The following is a 12,943-nucleotide window of genomic DNA, read 5'->3' as shown; positions in this document are numbered from 1 at the left end:
AAGTGTTCGTTATTTTGGTTATTGTTTGGGGTATATTTGAAGATGTATTTTCCATTTTTTGAGTGCACGAATAATCATTATGACGCTGTTGACAGCTGGATGCGTAGAAGCTGTCTGAAAATCGGTACCTTGCTGGTGGTATCGGTTCTGATGAAACGAGGTGTCGTAGAACAAATTCCAATGAATATTTTGAAACTTTAGGACAATACCTAAAGCGTTACATAGGGGTTTTTGAAAATTCGAAAAATTGCGGAAACGGCGGCCATTTTTGTTAAAAATGAGATATTTTTCATGAAAAATCTCTAAATAGCGATTTTTAAAAAATCGAAAGAATTAGATATCAAAAAACGGCTATGTAACGCCTTAGATAATTAATTACATGCTGATAAAAAATTTCAGCCAAATCGGTCGAGTAGATCCTGAGATATCGACACCACCAGTTGAAATAACATGGTTTCGAGAAAAAACGTGTTTAAAAATTCGTACAGCAATACGATATCCCTTGAGGTGACTTCATACTTTTGGCTGTAACTTTCCAACGAAATCAAATATCGGAAAAACCTTTTAGGACAACATTTCCGAGGGCGTAAGCTTCCCAAAAATGCGAAAAACAAAAATTATTTTGTTCCAATTTCCCAGACCGGGGCGCGAGTATATATGTTATGATTTTGCACGTGAGTACAGGAGGGTTAAACAAATTTTGCACTGCATTTATTGAAAAAATGGTTCCCTTTTTCATTATTCGCGTTTACTTTGATAATTATTCGATGTATTCATATTTTGATTTTTCATTATTCGATACAAAATTACTCGATTAAAATTGCAGATATCCGATTATTTGAATCAACCGAACGATTAACCGACGTCTCTAACTGCAAAACGCGGAAAAAATATTTCCATCACCAACCGACACCGAGAGTCGATTTAAAGTATCAAGCAAGGAAGGAAGGCAAACTTTCAGTATCGTTCTGTATTCAATGCAATGAATATCGTTTGTTCTTTCTTATTTTGTGTCATCACATGTCTTCGTTTCGGATTGAGCTGTGGACGCGACCAAATTACTCACTTGCTGATGTCTCTGGCATTGCAATCATTGCATCAAACTGACGCCATTGCATTAAAGTTCTGAGCTACACCATTGTGTGGGTAATCATCAAGCTAGGCTATCGTCAGCTCACCAAGAAAATAAATGTTCTGGAATTTTGTCAGTGATTTGGTTTTGCATGACTGTAGGAAAACACTCTCCACAAAGGATGACAGCTAAGCTAATCTAGACTGGCAATATTAACAGAAAGGGCTTCTGTTGAAAAGAGCGCAAAATGGAGAAAAGTGTGTGTATATTTAGTTGCTTCGTAAAAATAGTGCATCTTCGCCACGCTGAAACCCCATTTGTATCTGCTCCCGTGTGCATTGAGCTTGAGCTTGGGTAGACTGTACAATTCGTAGTTGCTCTCCGTGATTGACCTGAACCAACCAAATTGCACAAAGAACACACAAAATGACGCTTGGGACTAGCAAATCATTCTCGTTGTGCAATTTTCGGTGATTCGAGCTTTAAATGGTCAATAACGACGCCGGCCACGTCCTTACAGTCACCAGGAGAAGGGAAGGAATGTTAGTATGATATTCGCCGCCCGAAGGCCAGAAGGGTCGCCTCTATAGCGTGGTTCCCTAGCGTTTATCATGGAAGGGATATTTGTTAGTGGGAATGGTTAAGAAAAATCAGGATTCACTGTGGTAAGTGATGTGGTTCTAAAAACGTGAAATCTCAACTATTCGGCGAAATGAGATTAGAAGAAAATATACATTGTTATCGGACCGGTCATGCATTTCGTTATTCATTGTTCGTAGTACATAGATATGTTTCTTGACCTGAGAAGGTCATAACACATAAAAACTCTAAAGTACAGGAGAGTTAAAGTATTGAATAATTGAAGAATGAATAATTAAACAATTAAAGAACTAGAGAAGGAAGAATTACAAAATTACAACGTACATTACAATGATGTCACATGTCTACACACAAACTACGTGTCATGTTCAATTTTCTCCAAATGATTATTTAGACATTTAGATATTTAGAAGTGCGTACACAATGCTGCAAAGTTGCATTTGAACAATTTTTTTTTTGTTATTTATTTTTGGATTTTTAGATTTCAAATTTTCAGATTTGTGGATTATTAGATTTATTTTTAGATTTTTAGAGTTTAAAATTCTTACATTTTCAGATTAATAAATCTTTAGATTTTTTAGATATTTATATTTTTATATTTTTATATTTTTTTAGATTTTCAGATTTCTTGATTTATAGCTTTGTAAATATTTAAATTTTTGGCTTTTCAGATTTTTATTCTTTTACATTTTTTGGGTTTTTAAATTTTAAGATTTTTGTATCTTTAGGATTGTAAATTTTTAGATTTTTGTATTTTTTCCTGAGAAGGAAAGTTTATTGCTCTGGCTCCGTTTGCATCTATTATTTTGTATCTGCTCCCGTGTGCATTGGCCCTATAACGAAGCAACAATCGCCTAATTTTTTGAATATGAATATGATGAATTTAAATAAGGAGGGGAGATAGCGGGAGCGAAATATTTATTCTAGGATAATTGGTAATGAATCTCTGCTGAGACAAATATTCAGCCTTTTTCCAAGCAGTTAACATTGTTTGTTTTCTGTCATCAATGCATTGAACTGACACTATGATGAAGCAGGTGTTAAGGTTGTGCACCAAAAAATTATTTGTGGGATACAAAGTTATTCAATAAATTATATTAAGTTATTATTTTATTTGGGTTCGCGTGCCAGTCGCAAAACTGGTTTCAACTAGGATTGCATTTGCGCTAATCTTGATCACAATGAAGCAGTGCTACTCTTTTCGAGGTTGTTTAGATTAACAGATAGAGTTTATTTCGTTTATTTAGTCACCAAGAAAGTAAATGTCGTTCTAAAATGTTGTATGTGATTTGGTTTCGCTTGCCAGTAGCAAAACTTTCTCCACTAAGGATGACAGCTGCGCTTATCTCGAGCATGTATTGTTCTGCGAGCACAAGAATGAATCATCAAACAATTATCGTCAAATGATTCTACAATAAAAAAAAATGGGTGGGTTATATCTATGATATAACCGCAAGGTTGACGAGGGACTACCTTAGCTTAGTAATCATTTGTTTGTATTGATTAAATTGAATTGAATGAAATTGAATGAAACATTACGAATTGAACTCAATATATTTGCGTTGTGAGTACAAAGTTTGAACAAATGCCATGTCTCTAGTGTCTACACGATTTTACCAGGTACAGGTCGGACTCGATTATATACAGACTCGATTATATGTGATTCGATTATATACAATTTTGGACTCGTTTATATGCAGTATGGAATTTTTTTTTATATTTCAAATATGACTTATTTCAAGAAGAACTCTAACCTTTCAACGTTCAGGTGTAATTTAAGTGGCTATTACATGTACAGTGCGGTAAAAATCGTGTTTTTTGAAGATTTCGCTTGAATTTTCACCAGGAATTGTATATATCGATATTGCAGCCAAATTAAGAAAAAAAGAAATTAGGTGTCAATAAATAGACTGCAGAGCGGTTAAAAAGCTTCAATTTAATTGATAGAAACAATTTAGTTAAATATAAATTTTAAGGATGAAATTAATAATAACACATTAAAAAATTTTAACTTTTATGTTTTTCACTTCCAAAATGTTCCACTATATATCCTGTACTAAATTTTCTCATCTTTCAAATGAAAGCAACAGAATCGTCTTCTGTAGCGTACTTTGTAATATAGCGTCAGTTTGAGGCAACAGAGTCCGAAACAAAAAAAATAATTCTATAACTCTGTCATTGTTGAAATTCGAACATATGCGTAGAAAGATTTTGACGTAGGACTACGTCTTTCATTTCTATACCGGGGTGTAAAATCAAAGTTTCGAAAACGAAAGCGTTACGCCGGAGACCGAGATTTTGAGTGTTAATAGCTCCTAAACAACTGAACGAAATGGTATGATAAACACTTCTTTCGAAAGATAAAATGTCTACGCGTTCTATACTTGTTTCTTTCTGATCCAAAAACTTGTTTCAATAGCCTTAAAATTGCTTTCAAAACAGGCTATTGAAATCACCAATCGGTATATAAGCGAGCGCCGCTCGGAAATCCACTCAGTTCTAATTGAACAGCGATTGGAGCATGTTGTCGCTGTTGTGGTGAAGCTCTTCGTTTATCATGAAAGCGCGGATGAACGGTATCACCAAGAGCCTGTTTGTGCACCATAGGCCAGAAGGGAATCCATCAGGAGGAGAGTGATCCCACAAATGTTCCCCGGGAAGATCTCGAAGCAGCCGCTACACACACACATACACGCGCGGAATTCTTTCCGTTTGGATGCCTGGATTTCTTTCCTGGCGTTTGGATGTTCAGCATCGAGAAAGATTCGGAAAATAATCTGCCAGTTCCTCTGGGAATTTAAAAATACATTCATGTGAAAAAGTTTATTTGAATGTTTTCTATCCATGTAACACTGTGATCAAATACATTTGGTTTTGTGATTTTTCAATCAATCGCAATTAACAGAATAGCTTCTGAAGATTATTCTTCCCCATCAGTAGGATATTTCCGTATCCAATATTGTATGCGCCCGCAATCGATTATTGCACAGTCGCCGAAAGTTCCGAGCTCAGAGAGTTCATTCCCCTCTAGTTTGCCTTCCAAATTGCCATCGTAAACCACGCCTTCTCTCGATTCAATCACGCACAAAAAGCATACTTAAGCGATATTCTGGTGGTGAGATGCATTCATTTTTCGTGAGGACATCGACAAGACAACATCGTTGCTGAGGGTGCTGAACGGCGAAGGATCGAGATCTGCCCTGAAACGCAAGCAGTTTGTTTGAAACTGTGAGGGAGCACAGAGAAGCCGATCCTTCAGGAGGAGAGAAGGTGACCATCGAAGCAGCCGCTACACACACACATACACGCACGGAATTCTTTCCATTTGGATGCCATTCAGCATCGAGAAAGATCCGGAAAATTATCTGCCAGTTCCTCTGGGAATTTACAAATACATTCATGTGAAATTTGAATGTTTTCTATCCATGTAACACTGTGACCAAATATGTTTCAATCAAGTGCTATTAACAGATGGTTATCGAGTTAGCATAAACCACTGGTGGGCTTCCAGTATCGAGGAAAATGTGGAAATATCTAATCGTTACTGAAAATAATCTACCAGTTCCTCTGGGAATTTAAAAATGCATTCATGTGAAAGAGTTTATTTGAATGTTTTCTATCCATGTAACACTGTGACCAAATACATTTGGTTTTATGATTTAACCCACTTCCTTATTTTTTTTCATAAAATATAATCGTCTATCACCTCCTGAGAGAATCTGGATAAATTTATTTTTTTCATGTGAGAAAGGTGTTTTCTGACTTTAAAGGATGAATCGAAAATCACATTCCTCTTTTATATTCAAAAAACAAAAAAAATACATGCAAAAAACGAATAAAATTTTTTTTTCGACTCGATTATATAAAGGATTCGATTATAATACTATATAGAAATCAGAAACTGTATATAATCGAGTTCGCGCGGTACCTAAGTTTAGAAGACCGTATTAGGGAAACACACTCTAGTCTGCACAAAGGCAAGCGAGTACAAAAGTACTCGCAGTTTGCATGTATTTGCTGTCCCAATTTCCCTAGACACCTTGGTTCTGAAGCCTGTGTTGAGGAAACATATTTAGTCGGAACAAAAATGCCCCCGATTTGCATGTATTTGAAATTCTAATTTCCCCTCGCTCCATGGATTTGAAGTCCGTGTTAGGGAAACACATTTCAGTCGGAACAAAAATGCCTCCAACTTGCATGTATTTGCAATGCCAACTTCCCCACGCTCCTTGGATTAGAAGTCTGTGTTAGGGAAACACATTTCGGTGGGAACAAAAGTTCCCCCTAATTTCATGTATTTGCAATGTCGATTTCTCCAACGCTGCTTGGTTTTGAAGTCTGTGTTAGGGAACACATTTCGGAGAGAACAAAAGTCCCCCAACTTTCAAGTATTTGCAATTCCGATTTCTCCAAGGCTGCTTGGTTTTGAAGTCTGTGTTGGGGAAACCCTAAAGCGGGCCAATCAAAACGAGGCAGTTAGGGTGTATAGATAACGCTTAACATTTTACAGTTATTCAATTATTTATCTAATGCAAAATAACATTTTATTAACTGCGATAGATGCGTAGAAATATTCCCTATCAATTGATGCAAACATCTTTCCGATCCAGTAAGAAATGTTCGAGTTATAAGCATTCGAAATCTTGCATTTTTTTCCTGCATGTTCAGTGTTCATGTTTTCATTTTACCCCCATATATTCCGGTTAGACGTAGTCCCACGTCAAAAAAACATTTCAAAGCGACCAAACTGGTAGAATGGTTATTTCAAAAATTTCGCATTATAAAATAATATCCGCAAGCTATTTTACACGCCCACGCTATCCACATGGCTAATGATGCTTCAGCAGTGGTTCAGCAAATACGTGATAATATTGCACCTGATTATAAAATGAAGTTGGGAAGTGTTTTCTAAGAGCAAAAAAGGAGCGCATGAAGGAGAACAATATCTATCTCGGTCTGGGCCGTGTATGTGGCAAAGTTGACGGAAAGCTTATTTGTCTTTTGTTTCGCTCGCTCGTATTAATCTTATATCGCTGTACCATGTATATTATACAAATGCTTACCAGTATTTGTGAGTCATGACATTTTCTGTTATGTTATGTCTCATTGAATGTCATAAATCGGGATGACATAACATGAGTTAAAAATCAATTTTGGGTGTAGAGCATCAACAAAAACTTTCTCATTGTCCATCAAATAACAATGGAATATTTTTGCTGGTGTCCTGATGGAAAGGTTTCCGGTGATAAACGCATTGACGCCACACAAGTTCGAAAACAGTCTCAAATCAAAAAAAAGACGGGTGGGTAATGTCGGGGACATAACCGGAGTGACGTAGGACTATACAAAGTGGACAGTTTTTTTTAAATATATATTTTAAATATATTGTTTTATTTTCATCTCGTACGTGAATACCTACCTATCTACCTGAAAAATGGATTAGTTTACTGTTTACTCTATATGAATATGTTGATGGTTCTGAAAAGAACCTTTGGTGTTGTGTTTTTGTTATCACTCGATATTCCCATCTTGTTCGGTTAAACCTTCCTGTTTAGCTATTGCGTTTGCCACTCGCCACAGCTTTCACAGTTGGAAAATTTCTTCCCAACCAGCTTGTGACATGTTGTTCAGTAAATTACATTTAATGCTACGTGCCGGAGAAACACTTTGCCACTCACTGAAACTAATTGTTGCCTTGATGAGCGCCGAACCAAAGCTGCTCTGTTCTTGATGCGGGTTTTCTGATTGTCGTGAGCAGCTTTGCAAGCCAACTCGAGCACTCCGACGACCGAAAATCTATAATCGCTGTTAGGTATACTGGTGCTCCGGCACCAATCCATTCGGCCTAGTTAGCCTTGCGGAGCAATCAGTGAATGCGACCAACAGGGAACTGGAGACCTGCACGGTTCGAGTGAGACTTTGCCTTTCCCTTAACTTGTCCTCCTTTGTTACGTCCACGATGCCGATGCCGTACAACCACACGGGTTTACGGTTTGAAAGAAAATAAGATATTTTTTGGGGTCCGCGTGTATTATACTCTAGCAATACACACTCACAGGATAGAGACAAATCGGCAGATTCAGCCAAAGGGGCGAGTCCAACGAGACGAATGAATGAGCGTTAAAAGGGAGCGATGGCAAAAAAATACATTCATTACGATTTGTTCGCTCGTTGGATTCACATGCAGGCTAAAAAGGATCCTTTTCAGCATCACAAAATTATCTTCAATCTAAAGAGTTTATTGTTTTGTTATCACTCGATATCCCCATCTTGTTCGGCTAAACCTTTCTGTTTAGCGATTGCATTTGCCACTCGCCACAGCTTTCACAGTTGGAAAATTTCTTCCCATCCAGCTTGTGACATATTTTACAGTAAATTACATTCAACGGCACGTCGCATTACCACCACTCAGTATCGGATTGGAGGTAATTTTAACCTGTAATTGAACATTTGCGATGACAGTGGTACAGTGTCGACTTTCAATGTGGGGTCATAATTTGGACCCCAAACTCTATGTTTACAAAAAGGCCCAACTAAATATGTCGCATTGCAGGTCCGTCCAATTAGCTAAATGTCGAGATAAGTGTAAATTACTGTACTTTCAATCTAGAAGCAATTTAAGAATTGGTGAAAATCAATAAGCTCAGAACAACTGCCAAATTCACATACTCATCATATCCTGGCAAACAAATTATGAAAAAATCAATTTGTGTTTTATTATTATTTTGGATATTGTTTTAGAAAGCATTGAACTGTATTTCCTAAACTCTTTTTTGGAAGGTTTAATGGCCCTGAAAAGCGCCTTGTTTTATGGAATGGTTTCAATTTAGAAAACTTTGTACTCGTTGTTTTGAAAAAAACCATTTCGAACACCCTCGATGCCGCCTTGTTCTGGATTTGCCACCAAAGCAGTTTGTATAAAGAACAAACTTTTTTCTTCTGCTACCTGATGCCGTTTGGCGATTGCGTTTGCCACTCGCCACTCGCTGCAACTGCCTGTTGTCTTGATGTCCACCGAACCGAATGTGTTCTGTTCCGAATGCGGGTTTTCTTATCGTCGCGAGCAGCTTTGCCAGCTAACTCGATCACTTCGGCGGCCGAAACTATATAACGCCGGCTAGGTGGACTGGTGCACTGGTACTAACGCGCTCGGCCCAGCTACCCTTGCGGGGAACTCCAGATCAACACGGTTCGAGCGGGATTTTGCCTTTCCCTTCACTTTTCCTTCTTTACCATGTCCAGATATGGCTGCTTGGGTTGGTTTGTTGATGTGTTGTGATGTGAACCGATGTGGTGTACGGTTTAGATGAGAATGATCGTTACGGCAGCGGAGCGGGAATTTTTAAGCTGACTGGCTGGCTCGAGAATTACGCATGTGTGAGACTGCGACCAATGTTTCGTTCATTTTTTTCTTTTTCCTTTTCAATCGTGCTTCATTCTATTTCGCTGCTGCTCTGGTTGCCCGTTTTGGTCGGAACGATTTGAGGAGCACAAAATGGACCAATCAAAAATGGACACATAGTGCATTTGGACAATGCTTGATATTTCACAATTATTCAATTATTTATCTCAAGAAAAATGAGATGTTATTCGTTATGATAGATGCGTAGATATATTTCCTATCAATTGATGCAAAAACCTTTACGATCTATTGAGAAATGCTCGAGTTATAAGCGTTCCAAATCTTGCATTTTTTTCCTACTTGTTCAGTGCCTAGATTTCCATTTCACCCCCTATATCTTCCGGTTAGACGTAGTCCTACGTCAAAAAAAAATCCTAGGGAAACGGTAGAAATGGTAGGTGGAACTACTGCAAGTCGGAAAGTTTGATTTGAACTCGGAAGCATTGAAACGAACCGCTCAGGATTTGGAGGATGTATACAACGATGAAAAAAAATATACCAAATCATTCAATCATAAGCTGAAAGAAACACTGATCTTACTAACTAAACATAAGTTTAGTGACAGAAATTTATATATACTACCTGAGGGCAACCATACTGAATCATTAAAACACACTGCAGAACCAGCTCGTGGCGAAACACTATCAGTATCGTTTCATGTAAACGCTTCTATATGGTTCCACAAATACAAACATTTGTCGACAGCACACCAGAAAGCAGTTGGAGCTAAAATATTAAAATATCGAGAATTTCGTGTGTATTGAAATCAATCGCTTCAAAGATTAACGTCTTCTTTATGCCAGATTCGTTCTAGAGTCTAGTTCGCAGGTTTAAATAGTTATAATGTATTATATTGTTGAATCTCGGGTCGGGACTAAGGGATTTAAGCATTTAAATGATATAATTTAATGATTTTCATTGATTTTTTCTAAGATTGGAACTGGTTCTAGGAATGCCGATTCGAAAGAGGGCATTGCAGCTCAAAATCGTTGTAGGAGGCGACATAATGAATAACATTAAATAAATCATCCATTTGACATTTGACGTGACGGTACTGGTGCAAGCATTGCTTGCGTGCGAGTTGGTGGAGACTTTGACGAAACGTAGACGTTCTTTTCCGTAACGTTCTATGGCAATTGCACATAACACGTTCCCGCCATTGCGCACTAGACTGCCTCATTGTTAATGTGTCATGGTGTCCTGATTCGTAGCATGTAACACCAAACTATGCCTTCTGCAAGATTATATTGCTCGGTGTGACGGTCTTGTCGTTTTTTGATGCAGAGCACGGTTGATTTGGCACGCCTTAAAAAAGAAATATTCATTAACAGTAATTTACATTTAATACAACATGCCGAGGCACCACTCAGTGTCGCAGGGGAGGTGATTTTGACCTGTAATCGGACTTTGGCGATGAGAATGGTACAGTGACGACTTTCAATGTGGGGCTATAATTTGAACTCACTCAATGTTTACAAAAATGTCCAAAACTGAAAAAAAAACCAAAAGGACAGATTTGGTCTCGCTGAATTCGAGGGAATAATAAGTACGTCCGAATTTTATTTAGTCTAAATGTACTTGCCAACAGTTTCACAATTGATGGGCCAAGTAATGCACTTCCTTTCTAGGTAGAAGTTAAGTTGTATAAGCGATAATAAAAATAATGCCGCCTGTGGAACACATTTACTTGGCTTGGAAACACCGCTGCTGCTCAGCGACATAAAAGCGTTGCTTCTGATGAGTGTATTCGGTGTGATCCTGCATTTCTTTCCGCTGAAAAGAGCTTCGTGACCAAAATGAAAATATAAATGTATAATTATAACAAACTGCCTACCTCCGAATTGCATCACTTTCATAAGGGAAATGGCGACTGCGAGCTGTGCACTACATAGTTGCTCAGATATGACAACACTCTAACTAATGTTATCAAGTAAAATGTACTGATCTCTCGTAAGAACGTATATTACATCTGACATTTGTTTTATGAAGTTCTGGTAAAATGTACTAAAAATGTGTACTTTCTACCAATGTATCAACTACTAAAGATTTGGTAGCTCCAATTACGAATGATTCCTTCCAGTGTAGTTTATTTTACAGACACTTTTAGCAATTCACAGACATTATAATTTCCATTACATGATTCGAACAAAACATCTGGCATCCCTGCTTAAAAAGGACAGTTCTCTGACGTGCATATCTGCGAGTGAAAAGCAGCAACGAATTGTTTTCTGTAGCCGAATTGGTTTTGTTTTACGAAACAGGTCCAGTATCGCTGAAGAACAATCGGCCACAAAGCATGATAAAAGCTATACTAGTATTCAACAATCATGGGAAGCCAAGACTGTCGAAATTTTACCAATATTTTGTAAGCAAGTCTGCACTTAATCATCCATAAATCAATATTTTGATTACGCCAACATATTTATGTAAAATCTGATATTTCCTTATAGAACGAAGACATGCAACAACAAATTATCAAGGAAACATTTCAACTAGTCTCAAAGCGAGATGATAATGTGTGCAATTTTCTCGAGGGTGGCAGGTATTCACAACTTAACTCCGATGTTGAAACCCCGATTTTGTATACATCTCATATCTTTTTCAGCCTTATTGGTGGTTCGGATTACAAACTTATATATCGACACTATGCCACACTGTATTTCGTGTTTTGCGTAGATTCGTCGGAGAGTGAACTCGGTATCCTAGATCTAATACAGGTGTTTGTGGAGACACTTGATAAATGCTTCGAAAATGTTTGCGAGCTGGATCTGATTTTCCACGCTGACGCCGTGCACCACATTCTGTCCGAGCTGGTGATGGGTGGAATGGTACTACAAACCAATATGTCGGACATCTTGGCGAGGATCGAAGAGCAGAACAAGCTGCAAAAACAGGAAGCCGGTCTATCGGCGGCACCGGCAAGGGCCGTTAGTGCCGTCAAAAGTATAAATCTACCCCAGCAGATAAAGGATATTAAATTACCTGATCTTCCGCAAGCTATCAAGGTTTTGACGCTTACAGTTACCACTATTTTCCGGGCGCTAAATTTAATTTATCTTCCCGGTAGGACTTGAAATTCTGACCAAACACTAACTTCGATACGTCGTTACTCACCAAGATCACCTCCGACTCCTCCTACATTCCGATCAGCAGCAGTGGCCTGGAGGGATTCAACTTCGACACATACCAGTTGGAGAACTCTTTGGCCGGGGAAACCATTACTAACCGAAGCGACCGAAAAAGTAAACGAAAGTCTAAGAAAGGTAGTTCCACCCGACGGGCAGATGAAGATGAGGAGTGTATGGTGTAATCTGTGGCTCGGAATGAACCACAGAGCCCTCTTTCCTGTGCTTGTTTTCCCCTCTAGTTTCACGCCTCGACAGACGGGAAAGGCATACAACACCCAATGCAATGTGGATTAAGTTTCAGGATACATTTGCCATTAGCTGCTTCAATCTGTGAACTGTGTAAACACAAAACTCAAACAAATTAACGCGGTAATTGTCGGAAGCTGTGTTAATTTAATTAAAGATAATCCAATTTTATTATAAAAAAATCTATATCAATGCGCAATTATGATTCCCTGATATAAAATGGTTTATATTCACATGACCTTTTATTTTAATGATTCCTTTGGTCCAGTCGAAACATTTTTCAGTATCACTAAGTCATATAAAGGTTTGTCCAGCTAATTTGATGCACTTCGGCTTTTACATGTTATGTATGGATGATTCTTCGAGAGCAAAGGGAACGGATTTGACGATGTTGTAATGGTTAGCGTGCCAACCACACTTAAAAAAATTCTCGGTCGAAAACTACCAAATACTTTTGGTAATGCAAACATTAGTAGAATGTACAAATGTTTTGTA

At 37.9% G+C, this 12,943-nt stretch overlaps 1 protein-coding gene across 1 annotated transcript; it reads left to right on the top strand.

The window, feature by feature from the left end:
* The first annotated feature begins 11,249 nt into the window (after window positions 1–11,249).
* Window positions 11,250–12,681, top strand: LOC129768091 (AP-3 complex subunit sigma-2). The gene is made up of 4 exons (XM_055769509.1): window positions 11,250–11,439; window positions 11,525–11,616; window positions 11,680–12,079; window positions 12,142–12,681. Exons 1-4 carry the CDS (start codon window positions 11,371–11,373, stop codon window positions 12,154–12,156), a joined length of 576 nt encoding a protein of 191 aa, XP_055625484.1. The 5' UTR covers window positions 11,250–11,370; the 3' UTR covers window positions 12,157–12,681.
* Window positions 12,682–12,943: the final 262 nt, after the last annotated feature.

The sequence above is a fragment of the Toxorhynchites rutilus genome, chromosome 2 (assembly GCF_029784135.1).
Source record: "Toxorhynchites rutilus septentrionalis strain SRP chromosome 2, ASM2978413v1, whole genome shotgun sequence".
Lineage (NCBI taxonomy): Eukaryota > Metazoa > Arthropoda > Insecta > Diptera > Culicidae > Toxorhynchites > Toxorhynchites rutilus.
This window is presented reverse-complemented; position numbering and strand designations above follow the sequence as displayed.